Source organism: Cnephaeus nilssonii (assembly GCF_951640355.1).
Source record: "Cnephaeus nilssonii genome assembly, chromosome: 21".
NCBI classification, from domain to species: Eukaryota; Metazoa; Chordata; class Mammalia; order Chiroptera; family Vespertilionidae; genus Cnephaeus; species Cnephaeus nilssonii.
In genome coordinates this window covers 15,116,058-15,128,696 of record NC_137092.1, presented here as the reverse complement: position 1 = coordinate 15,128,696, position 12,639 = coordinate 15,116,058, and the positions used below count along the sequence as shown (strand labels likewise).

Here is a 12,639-nt window from a genome sequence, read left to right as displayed (position 1 = left end):
GGTGGGGGGTGAGGGAGGACAGGATGCCGGTAGCTGTCCTAGGCCTCCGTGGGTGGCTGCCCAGCCCTCCCCGGGGGAGCCTCCTCTGCAGCCCCATTATCCCCCCGGGGAGAGCCTTCCTTTCAGAGCCCCTCAGGTCCCATTCATTCTCCCAGGAGGAGAAACGGCCCACCTTCGGAAATGAAAAGGGCTTTCTCTCCGCAGTGGGAAGGGATGAACTCCTCGCCAGAGGCGGGGGCTGCCCACTCGCACCCACCGCGGCCTGGGGGCCTCCTGGGACTGATCACGTGTCAGGGCAGCTGAGCGCAGAGAGAGGCCTGGCAGTGGCCCTGTGAGCGGGAGGGCCCGGGGCCGCCATGTCACCCCTGGGCACAGCCCTCTCCCTTTGCCACCGAAATCCAGGCCAGGTGCGCACCCGCAGGCAGTGAGCGGCAGAGGTCTAGCACCGGCGGGGTAAGTCCTGGCTGAGCGCGAGGCCTTGGAACGAGTCCCTGCCGCTGGTAGTAGGAGTCTGCCTGGCGCCGCGCCAGCTGTCACCAGGAAACCGGGGAGCGATCCGTTCTTCCAGAAAGGACTGGAGGCCAGCGCTCCCCTGTCTCAGGGCCCCTCCTGGGCTGTGGGCTCCGTGCCTCGGCACCGGCGCTGAGCCCTGCGCTCGGAGCAGGCAGGCAGGCGGAGGGGTGGGTGGCCGGAGGTGGAGGGACCTGCTGGGAGCCTCTGTTATTTTTAAATGCCAGCCATTCTCCCTCTCAGCGAGGAGCTGCGCCCCATCCAAGAAGCGGCCCCCTCGCCGCCACGTCCCTGCTTCCTCCCCTCTGGCAGGCACCTCGGGCTTCCTCTCTGACAAAGCGGAGTGGCAGGTGGGCCCTGGCCCCTCGCGGCCTTCTCCTTAGAGGTGGCCTTCAGCACCCATGTTTGCTCCAGCTTCGCAGCAGCCCCTGGAAGGGAGCATGTGCTCCTTGTGGAGAGAGCTGTGATCAAAGTGGGAAGAACAAACCGACGAGAAGGAACTGATAGCACCTCCCACATTAAAAACACAACACAACTTCCACCTTCTCCTTCTGCATGGACCCTGATGCACAATCCTATAGCTCTCTCTACACAGGAGCGGGGAGGCGTCCTCCATTCATCTCAGGGTGTTTACCCAAATTTAAAGTCCGTGGCCTCACTCGGGGGTCAGCCACCGTGTGGAGCCCCAGGGTCATTTTTCCAACAAATGTGACCTTTCTGGCGGAGTCACTCCTTTCCGGGGCTTCTGGTTGCTGAAAGTCCTCTCGCCCCCTCCCCCCTCCCCACCTCCCAGCATTGTGTGCATCTCGGGATTATTATTGCAAGTGCCTTAACGAAAGGTACGGCTTCCTGTTTGGTTACCATGGACACCATGCAGGCCAAGGCAAGGCCTGCTTGGGAAGGGAAAGGAAAGATTTGTGTGTGCGGGCTGTAAATAGTCTTAATCATTGTTTTCTCTTGGCAATCCCAGTAACGGGGTAATTATCAACCATTAAGCAGGGTGTATAATTGTCTGAGCAACTTGACGTTGTTGGCACAGCCCTCGTGTGCTTGAAAGACTTCAACTGCAAACGCAGGTTTATGGGAGTCCACCAAGAACGGTTCGGTGACCATTCCCACACAGATAGGAAGCTCTCCGTGCTTTAGCCTCCAGACTTGGAAATCACAGCACGCCTCGAGGCCCTCGGAGGCCGTGCGGTTCTGCAGGCATCGGGGAAACCTTTGGGGCCCCCAAGACTGCTTGGTAGGAGCCCTGTTTCAATGGAGCCGTTTTCTAACACCGGACTCGCTCTGTGGGCCTTCCGTACGTTCTGGACAAATAGACGGAAGCTCCCGGGGCGTCCGCGGAGGGGGGACCCTGAGCTTCCCCCGAGGCTGCGTGAGGGACGCTCCTTTGAACTGCCGAGGAAAGCAGTGATGAAGCACAAGGTAGAACAAATTGAGTCATTGGGGGAGGAGGGAAGAGAGGGCTCAGCGAGACATCTGCTTAATGTCAGTTTTAGACGAGCCTCTCCCTGAAACACCTTGGTTTCAAACCAATTGATGTTATTTTAGTTGTTACATGGAATCTGTGGCAGAAATAGACTCCAACTGCACATCCTCCAGGCTTCCCTCCCCCATTTGTCACTTTCATTTATGTTTTCTTTTCTTTTCTGCTCCTTCAGTGAGGAACACCTCATCCTTTCCCCCTGGGGATACTTGTTTTTCCAGAGCCTAAGGTTTTCCAGCTGGAAAATGTGTCTTGGCAACAAGAAGAGGGAGGAGCCGTGTAGAGGAGCTTGGGTCTCTGATTTGGGTCCAACTCCATGGATGAGATAGGCCTGTTCACCCCCTGCCAGCCACACTCTCTCTCTGTCGCTCACTCCTGTGCTTCTGCTCATCATGTACCCTGGACAGTGTGATCTCATTAGAGGTGGACCCTACCTCCTCCTCCCACCCTCCCGTGGAAATAGGAGTCAGAGACGGCCCAGGGGATCCAGCTGGTGTCAACTGGGATCCGGGGCTTGGCGCATCTGAAGGCAACGGGCTGAGTCATGGATTATCTCCACAGTCTGACCCCATGGAAGTCATACCAGCAGCTGCTGGCCCTTTTCTGTCTGCCCCCGTCCGTCCTCTCCTCACACGCCCCCTCTGTCCGCCCGCCATTTCTGAGATTCCACGCTGGGACAGCATGCACTGTCACACCCCAGAATCAGCCAAGTCCTTGGCAATTTGTCTCTTAACACCAACCCACCTCGCTGCCGCATCCCACAAGGGTTCCCAGGCCGCCGCTGTGGGGACATCAGACTGATAAGCTGTAACGGAAAAAGCTGTCAGCAAAAAGGCTCATGATCCCCAGAGGAACACAGGTGATCATTATACCACCTAGAGGGGAGCGCAACAGCAGGGAGGGGGTCCCCTAACGCTTCCTTTATTTCCTCTGAAGTGCCGAAGTTGGCCAGTAACTGTACTCAAGCCTTAAGCTCCTTGTTCTTCCAGCCTTTCTCAGACCCAGGGGCCCAGGATGCCTCTGCTTCTTCCTTTCCTCCTTCTTCCCTCTTCTGTCCCATGCTGGTTAGGATGGAGCACACGTCTTCCCCATCTCGGTCTCTACTCCAGCTCTCACTCTCTCTCTCTGCATCCCCTCTCTTTCCTTCACTTCCCCTTCCCTTCCCCCTCCTCTCTCTCTCTCTCTCTCTCTCTCTCTCTCTCTCTCTCTCTCTCTCTCCAATGTGGATTTCAGCTCACTGCCCACCACCTTCTGAAGGCTGCGGATGTCTGGCCCCATCTTTACAAGGCTGCTTCTTAATGGAAATGACCAAGTTAGGCTTCCTTATTGGCTACTTCCTTAATTACACCCAGATGATGGATTTTCTGAAAGAAAAATAAAGCTGGGAATAGCCACTGCTCTCTATTCAAGTTAGAATTAGGGGGTTAAGAGCCCAGCATCCTCCAGAGACACATCTATAAGGGAGTCTTGACATTTTTAAACAGAAAGAAACTGGGAAACATCATCTAGTCCACCCTCCCGCCTCCACGCAGGAATGCATCTCAATCATATACAGTGGCTGTTTCCTGGGTGAAAACACTCGCGCTTCTCATTCGAAGCCCCCGGCATTCAAGCTGCTGTACTGTGAGCTGTGGCAAGACCACGGAGCACTCCACCCTGACCCTGGGGATTCGGGAAGGTGGAGGAGAGAGAGATGGTTTTGATGAAATTCCCTAAGTGGCACGGTGAGCAGGGCAACTGCTTCAGGCTGGTTCTGCCCCCAGCTCTCAGGGGTGACTTAAGTCGAGTTTTGCCTGGACCCAGGGAGAGGAGGGAGGATGGAGCCTGGGAGAGCTTTCTCCCTCTGATGTTCCATCTTTACCACCATGATGCTAGTGTACCCCTCGTTTGGGGCCTTCAGCCCAAAGTACCTTTGGAACTCCATATAAAGGAGAGTGATTATACTTGATCTGGTTGAGCGGAACGGAGCACACCTATGCCCTCTAGGACAGCTGCTTTTAAGCTTTTTTTTTTTGCGTTTGGAGGCCTGGCTAACTTGATTACAGCTACAGACCAGGCTGTCCAACTGCCCATACATATCCTTTGAAAAGTGGGCACCGAGTCTCTCCTAAGTTACAGATGCCAAGGAAACACGGCCGTCCCTGAACAAGAGAGGAAATTGAGGTCAGAGAAGAAAGGCTCCGTTTGTTGTGCTATAAATGGGTGGCCACTGGGTGGCTGACCAAATGACCAGATGTACCGAGAAACAAGAGATTGTTTTCATGGGAACCTGGTGCAAAGCTACGGGGAAGCTTTGCCAACCTCAGCCATGCCAAAAGCTTACCCTGGCCTTTGCCAACCTGTAGAAAAGGGAAGAGAGATGGCAATGGAGACAGTAGGCACGGATCTACCCGTACCCATTCCTCCCGACTCGGGCACAGATCATGTGCCTTGGAGAACATTCTTCACCATTTCTCACACAGTCTGTAGTTAGACCAATGAGCCAGAACTGTCATTGATTGAGTCCTTCAATCCTTGAACCTCAGCTGCTAAGCTGGACTCTGTGGCAACTCTATTGCTGCAGCCGAGGATTAGACTGTTGGCTTTGCTGAGCGTGTCATCCATCTCCTTCCATGCGTGGAGGTCAGGCCGGGCCGGGCCGGTGTGCAGGAAGAGGGTGGTGGTGAGCTCAGACAGGCAAGCATGCGCCCAGAGGGTTAGGAGCGAGCATGAGTCCTGGGGAACCTGCTTCTTTTACTCTCCCTTCCCTCTACCCCTGCCATGGACCTACCTGGGCAGAATAGGAAAGCTGCTCTGGGAAATACTGAGCCCCGCCCCCCCTCCCCCCGCGCCCCGCTGAGTTCCCTTAAAAGCCTGGCTGGAGGCATCTTTAAAAATCTCCACAAGACGGTGGATTCATGAGCCGCCTGGGGAAAGCAAGAAAGAATCACTTCCTTGTGCTGAGTAAGAGCCTAGACCCGTGGTCAGCAAACTGCGGCTCTTTGGCCCCTTGAGTGTGGCTCTTCCACAAAACACCACGGCCTGGGCGGGTCTATTTTGAAGAAGTGGCGTTAGAAGGAAGTTTAAGTTTAAAAAATCTGGCTCTCAAAAGAAATTTCAATCGTTGTCCTGTTGATATTTGGCTCTGTTGACTAACGAGTTTGCCGACCACGGGCCTAGACCTTCAGGTAAAAAGCCCCACCTGAGGAGCAAGCAGCGCGGAGAGAACAGACTCCGGCCAACCGGTGTTCCCCTGGGAGGCGATCTAGGGTGGATGTGTTCCCTCTTCCTTAGATTATTTTCAGGAAAGCACGCTTCGCCACCACAGCCATGCTCCAGCGTGGGTGTGGCCTCTCCCCCGGCCCCCTGGCCTGGAAGTGGCAGCCGGATTGGGACACGCAGGAGGGAGAGGGGCCAGCCCCGCCGTGTTCCCGGCACAGCCTGGCGGTGGCCGGATGATTGGACGTGAGGTTCCCCAAGAGCTTCAGCCCCAGTGGGAGTCCCGCTCCGTTAGGAACGAGCAGTTTTGTGAGGACTCCGTCTCTGAGCTGCTCGCGGTGCAGGAAGCGGGGCCCGGCAGGCTGGGCGGCTTTGGCCGGCCACAGAGCCCAGGTCCCCGCTCCACTCCCGGACCCCCACAGCGGTGTCGGGGCGCGCTGGGTCTCCGCCTGAGCCTTGCCTCGTAATGACGTGCTCTCTCCCCGGTCCTCTTGCTGTCCCCCCACAGGGTGCGGGCTGCACTGCCCTGGTGGTGGCCGTGGTGGCCCGGAAGCTGGAGCTCACCAAAGCGGAGAAGCACGTGCACAACTTCATGATGGACACTCAGCTCACCAAACGGGTAAAGCAGCGCCGTTCACGCCTCCCCGGGGGACGTGAGGCCCACGTGGAAGCCGATCCGGGAAGGCAGTGGTCACGTGGCGTAGACGAGGGTGACTCCTTGCAGTGGAGGCGAGAGGGAGCCCCAGGCCCCTGCGAACAGCCTCCACCAAACGGGCAAATGCTCAGCACTCCAGGTCCCGTCTTCTGTTCAACGGCTGCGCGTGGTTCAGGCAACCAAATCACTTTCCCCACAGTTACATGCAAAGCACACAGTGGTGCCACCCGCTCCCTTGCCTCGTGGTAATTGAATAAATCACCCAGCGTGAGGCAATGGTTTTGTTTATGCTCAAATATTTTCAGGAGCCTCATTAGGAAGGGCAGCCGAGAGCCTTAAACACGGAATTGGAGCTGTATCTAAATCCAGTCCTTTTTTAAAATGTCACTAAAGATGATCGCCGCTGTGGAGCTCCCATTCCCGAACAATGTCAGGATCCGGCTCTCCCCTTCAGGGTTTTCCGGCTGACGTTTCTCACCTGTACCCTGTGCGAGCGGCTTAGGAGGATGAACGCTGGGAATGTGCGGGAAGGGGGAGAGCACCGAGGCTGACGCCCCACTGCCTTGTCAGGGAAGAAAAGGCCCGTTTAGAAGAGACAGAAGCAGGCAGGCGGGAGCCGTTCGTGTCGTGACGGCGCTGATGGAGCGTTCTGTAGCGCCGCCGGCGGAACGAGGAGTCCCTGCACAAGCTCCTCTTTCTGAGATGAGCGAGAAGCCAGACCCTTTGTGCGGTCGTGGCCGCCATAGCAAGTGCTTCTCGTTTAGGACCGAAGTGGGTTAGAAGGCCCAACCGAATTTTGATTTTCTTTTTAATAATTTTATTAATTTCAGAAAGGAAGGAAGAGGGAGAGGGAGATAGGAACATCAATGATGAGAGAGAAGCTTTGATCGGCTGCCTCCCGCACGCCTCACGCTGGGGATCAAGCCTGCAACCCGGGCATGGGCCCTGACCGGGAATCGAACTGTGACCTCCTGGTTCGTAGGTTGACCCTCAACCACTGAGCCATGCCGGCCAGGCTGATTTGGGTTTTGGAAGCTAGAGAGAAACGTCAGTGACCAATGTCGCAGCACAGTAAAGATGTGTTAGAAATAGAGACAAAGGCAGGAGGGGAGAACAGAGAGAGAGAGGAGGATGGCCGAGGATGAGCAAGCTCCCGGGGAAGGCAGGGGAGGGTGGGCTGTTGCCAAGGCCTCTCTGGTTTCTCGGCAGAATTATTTATGGTGCATGATGGTTTGGTCTTTGATTACATGTATCGGATTCTCTAAGAGCCCCCACAGATGTTAAAAGGAACGGGTACAGGCAAATAGTCTTATGTTGGTGACATACAGATGGCTGTACAGCCGGTCCTTGGATAATGATGCTTTGTTATAAGGTTGCTGTAATGTCATAGGGACTTAATTCTTGTTTGTGCTAAGGTAACATTGATTTTGGTGTTGTTGTTTTTTTAATATATTTTATTGATTTCAGAGAGGAAGGGAGAGGGGGAGAGAGAGAGAGAGAGAAACATCAATGATGAGAGAGAATCATTGATTGGCTACCTCCTGCACGCCCCCTGCTGGGGATAGAGCCCACAACCCAGGCATGTGCCCCTGACCAGGAATCAAACCGTGACCTCCTGGTTCATAGGTCGATGCTCAACCGCTGAGCCACGCCGGCCAAGCACATGGATTTTGTTACACGTCATGTTGTCGCATTTCTAAGAACCTGTCGACAATGTTAAGTGAGGGTTTCCTGTATATGGTACATGGTGGGCCTGAGCTGTCCACTGTACAAAAGGAAACGTAACTTGTGGCATCAAGATGGCAGGATGGTACCCAAGGGTAGGCCATCCGGGTTTCCCCCACAGCCCTGGGACCCGGCTGCTCTCGTTCAGCCCCGTGACAGTAACACAAGCAGAAGCCATGCCTGGCACTGAGCAAATCACAAAGGAGACCGGGACACCTCTACTCAAATATATTGCATCTATTTCCCCGAAACAATTTAGTGCAGGAGCCACTGCCAAGGAGTTTTGCCTCTAAAACCTCCTCAGAAGCCGAGGCAGGCTCTCGGCTCTGGTTTGCTTTTGGAAGCCAAGGGTAGACTCTGTACTTCATGTTATCCCTCTGGCCTCCGTTTTTCACTCCGTGTATCAGACTCTAGAGGAAAATAAAGCCGAGGAAAGCCAGCTCCCTCCCATGATGGGAAAATAAACAATTCTTCTGCAGCACAATTGCAAAGGAGATGAGATTAGGGTGGCTAATTTCAACCTTTCAGAAACAATTCTCTGCCATCCTCCTCAAGTCAGCCCCCTTTCCCCTTGAAAAGTAGGCCTGAGAATCAAACCAACAAATATTTATTGCTCGTTCATGAGCGCAAGGCACCGTTTTAATCGAATAACGTCTCGCTTCTCTGAAAACGCTTAATCTGTTGAGATGTCCCTTTCATGTCCAGTATCTTTTTCCCAGGGAACCAAGCCACACAAAAGCAATGGTCTGACAGAGAGGTATTTGCAAAGCTGGAGGGACTGGGACTCCCAAAGGCTCTGTGACGACCTAGAGTGAGGAGACTGGCTGCACGCCTGGCCTGCTCCGAGAAGCCCACCTTCCTCTCCCTGGGGTCGCCTCGTCTGTCCTCTGTCCCCTCCAAATGGCCCAGCGTGTCCAGCTGGAGTGGCTCAGGGGTCAAAGCGATGATAGGCTCCGTCTGTTCATAAGATCTCAGAGAAGCGTCCGGTTGTGGGAGGAACCAGCTGTGACTGAGGAGTGGACAGTTCAGTTTCCCAGTTAAAAGCCACCTCTTACAAGTGCATGCAACCTTCATTCCTCAAACACCTAAACAAAACAAAAAAGAGAACTGTATAACCTACTAATCATAAAAATACTCAGCTTGTCCCAGGGTTTGATCATCCTGTCTTTGCCATTAGAGTCCCACGATTTTTATGTGTTTATTTCTGGTTCTCCCGAATCCCACGGCTCTTCTTCTTCCACTTGTTTAACCTGTCACCCTGATGCAGCATCCTGTCTGTCTTTATGCCCTCGGGTCTTCTCCCACGGGCTTTGCAGGTTACTGCCATGGCTATTCTGTAACTATACAGTATTGCCAACCGCTAGGCCATTAGATACCGTGCATGTAAAGGACACACAGTCCCCATCTCTCTGTTATGTAACTAAACACCTCCATCACAGGTCACCTGCTGGCCGCCTCACTTCGGGTTCTGGGGGGACTGGTCCCTGCCCTCATCCTTACTGCCTGCCCTCACAGAGCACCTCTCCTTGCCAAAGGCAAGGTACGCTGCCCAGAGACACACACTTGGCTTAAGAGGCACCATGGACAGGAGCCGTTCTGTTTGCCACACCTTCTCTTCACGGCTCCGGCGTGTGCCACTGGCTGAGGATTGTGTCCCTTTATCCTTGCCACAAGGGGTTCTTGCTCCCAATACTCCATCCAAGTACCTTTCCCCCGTGAAACCATACCCACATCTTCCCTAATTAGTTCCTTCTCCTGACTTCCCGGGTCAGCTAATGACGTCACTGTTCCCCACGCCTGAAAACCTAGTACCATCTGGACCCACAGGGCTGCCAGCCGTTTCCGAGCCTGATTTGACCTTGCCCTGGCCACGGCTGTTCATGCCCGCTGGCCTCTCCGGGCCCTCTGCCCCGCCATACCTAACGCCACCATCACCTCGGTCTTGCACCATCACCGCTCTAACCCGCTCATCCTCCACGTTGCCTCCCCGTGGATCTCCTCAGACTCTAAGGCTTAGCTCTGCTCAGACACCTTTAGTAAGCCCTGCGTACCTACTGAACAGTGCGAAAGAAAACTTTTAATTATGAGCATAGGTCCAAGTGTTATCACAAGCCTGCTGGGAAAAGCAGATTTTTTTTTTTTTTCCTGATTCAAAGATTGACTCATGGTCAGGTCTTTTCTAGGAAAAGACAAGTCATCATTGTTGTACCGGGTGCAGAGAGTCTGGTTCAGGGACCCTAGATTGGTGGCTGACAACTGGTTGGTCCCAAGAGTGGATTCCCATAACAGGTCTTAATCTCTTTAAAATTTATCCGAGAATCAATGGAGCAGTTGTCAGGAATGCTGATTCTCCTCAGAAGGGGACTGTGCATTCTATTACCCACAAGGGTTCTGTCCCCGACAAGGGTGGGACAGTAGTCATAGAAACAGCTTCTGAGCGGGGAGCATCCTTAGGAACCTGCCTCCCCGGCCCAGTGAGGGCAAGGGTGGCCCGGCCGTCACAGCTAGCCGGGTCCTCTCTGGGGCTGCAGTTTGTCCTCAGGCCTGGGGCAGCTCTCCAGCCACCACCCGGTGGATTTTCCAGAACAGTCAGCTCCTTGGAACTCAGCATGCTGGTCAGGGTTCCGGGCCTGCTGGAGAGAAAAGCCGGTTTACCTCCAAACTCACTGAGCGTCGCATGAATAGCATTATAGAAATAGCCGCCATTCGTTACCATGCTGCTATGGGAGCGTCAGACTCCAGCTTTGAACCACAGAAATACATCTCTTCTCGCTCCTGCCCCAATTTCCTGCCCGCCATGGGGGTGGAGCCCCAGTTCAGGCCCGCTTCCAGGTGAGATGGACAGAGAGGCCTGAGAAGGGATGGGGAAGGACGGAGAGAGGGAAGAGGAGGGAGATGAAAGAGATGGCAACTGCAGGAAGTCAGTGTGGCTGAGGGGGAAGGGGGAGGGGTTCGCAGAGGGGGAAGAGGGGCGGGCCTTGCTCCCCAGCCATGTGTCCAATGGAGCTGGCTTTAGGTTCTCAGATTGTGAGGTTCATCAGCCCTCAGTTCATCGAAATGCGACTTGAGTACTTCTTTAAGTTAAGGCACACTTAACTCGCAGCCTGACCTTCCCAACACCCTTCCTCTTCTCCAGCATCCCCGTGAACACCAACCTCCCCTTCCCCCTCCCCCCCCCCACAGGATTCCTGGCAGCATAGCGGGCATGCTAAAGATGTCCCCCAGGGGAGCGCCCAGGTCTGCTGGAGGCGTGGGGAGTCCAACAAGGTGCCTCCCTGTCTCGTGTTCCTTCTGCAACCTACAGTCCCCCTGTAATACCGAGTGGCAGGTGACCCTGGCAGAGGGGTGGCCAGAGCCAGCCATGGACTTGGATGATATGGCCAAGGGCTCGAGGGACAGAGTTCTGTGTTCTGTTTAATGTTCTCTCTTGTTAGGAGGGAGTGGAGGGAAAGCAGCTGACCTTTCCTTGGGGGGGGAGGGGTATTCAGGAAGCCACATTGGAGAGCGCTCTGGCCAGACTCTGTGCTACGCGTTTGGAGTGTCCTCTCATCGCATCAACACGACAACCCCATTTTGCAGATCTGTCGCACTTGCATCCTCTCTAGACAGCTCCCTGCTGTATTGTTCTCTGCTGTTCTATTACAAACTGCATGCTGTCTCCACCAGATGACACACTCCACGAGGGCTTGCTTGTTATGGGGCTGTGCGTCTTGGTAGTCTCACTTCCTAGGACAGTGTCTTGGCAAAGGGTTTTTGAAGGAACGAATGAGAAAACGGAGTCTCAGAGAGATTCAGTCACAGGTCCAAGGAGGAGATCATGATGGCACCCCCTTGTGAGGCTTTCCTGAGAGCGAATAAAACACTGCAGACACGAAGTGTTCGCACGGAGCCCGGCACACAGGAAGCGCTCGGGAAATGTTGCTGTCACTGTTCCTTGCAAGATCTCCTTTGGATGACTTCCCTGCTCAACCCCATTGGTCTTAAAGCTCTTCCTAAAGCATGTAGGTCCCTGAGCCCATCTGCATTCATCAGAATGAAAGCATACATTTGTTTTGGTGGAGAACCTCTGGAGAGAAAACCATCAGCTCGTAGGCTTATGGATTTGGGGAACAGAACAGCCCCCTTCCACACGCAAAGGCCCTCTTCTAACCATTCCTGACCCCATCTGACCGTGGCCGACCTTGCTCAGGTTCTCCCAGTGCCCTGACCCATCCCACCCCCAGGAGCACCTTCTGGCCCTGGTGCCCCCATCTACCAGGAGAGCTCAGAAGCTCAGAGGGCACCCAAGCCCCACCAGGGGCTCAGCGAACCTCCAGAAAGGCACATGCTGCTCCCCATCCTAATGATACTCATCTGCCAGGTGAATTGAAGGGAGACCCTGGTCACAGCAGCAGTTACTGTCAACCTGGGAACGCACAGAGCAGTTAAAAGCCCATTTCTTTTTCTCTGGCCGATATCGATCTACTTAGCTCTGTGCCAGGCTGGTTGCTGGCAATTCATTTCGGAGCCAGCACCAAAGCTTGCCGTTAGCATCAGTTTCCCGAGTACACAGGGGCCTCCTGTTCAGACCCATAAAGATGATGCGCCTGCTTCTCTCCGCCGCCCGGGGCTGCGCGGTGACTTCAGTCCCTCACATTTGGGCTGAAGTTAAGTGTAGGACACGGACTCCCTGTTCTGTCATATTGCTAAGTGGAGGCCAAGATGATTAAAAAAATCTTCTAATGTCCTTTCCAATTCCTTGGTCCTGGAAAACAGGAAATAATCTTGTTTGTGTAGAGATAAAATCTAGTCAGGTCTTTCTTCAGACCACATGAAAACCTTCTGCTCCTCTCGGGCCTGGCTCTTGTTTTGACTTTGCCATTTGCTAGCTGTGTGATTCTGGCCCTCAACGCCTATCTCTGAAGCCGTTTCCTTTCATTTATTTATTTTATTTTTTTTGAAATATGTTTTTATTGAGTTTTTTAGAGGGGGGGAGGGAGAGGGGGATAGACACATTAACGTTGAGAGAGAATCATTGATCAGCTGCCTCCTGCACACCCTGTACTGGGGCTCGAACCCTTAA

At 54.2% G+C, this 12,639-nt stretch overlaps 1 protein-coding gene across 3 annotated transcripts in view; it reads left to right on the top strand.

The window, feature by feature from the left end:
- KCNN3 (potassium calcium-activated channel subfamily N member 3) overlaps positions 1 to 12,639 on the top strand; it is a 142,277-nt gene that overhangs the window by 115,986 nt on the left and 13,652 nt on the right. For all 3 annotated transcript variants that reach the window (XM_079761597.1, XM_079761599.1, XM_079761598.1), the window contains exon 5: positions 5,706 to 5,816. In XM_079761597.1, the coding sequence (XP_079617723.1) occupies positions 5,706 to 5,816 (111 nt within the window). The remainder of the gene's footprint in view (positions 1 to 5,705; positions 5,817 to 12,639) is intronic.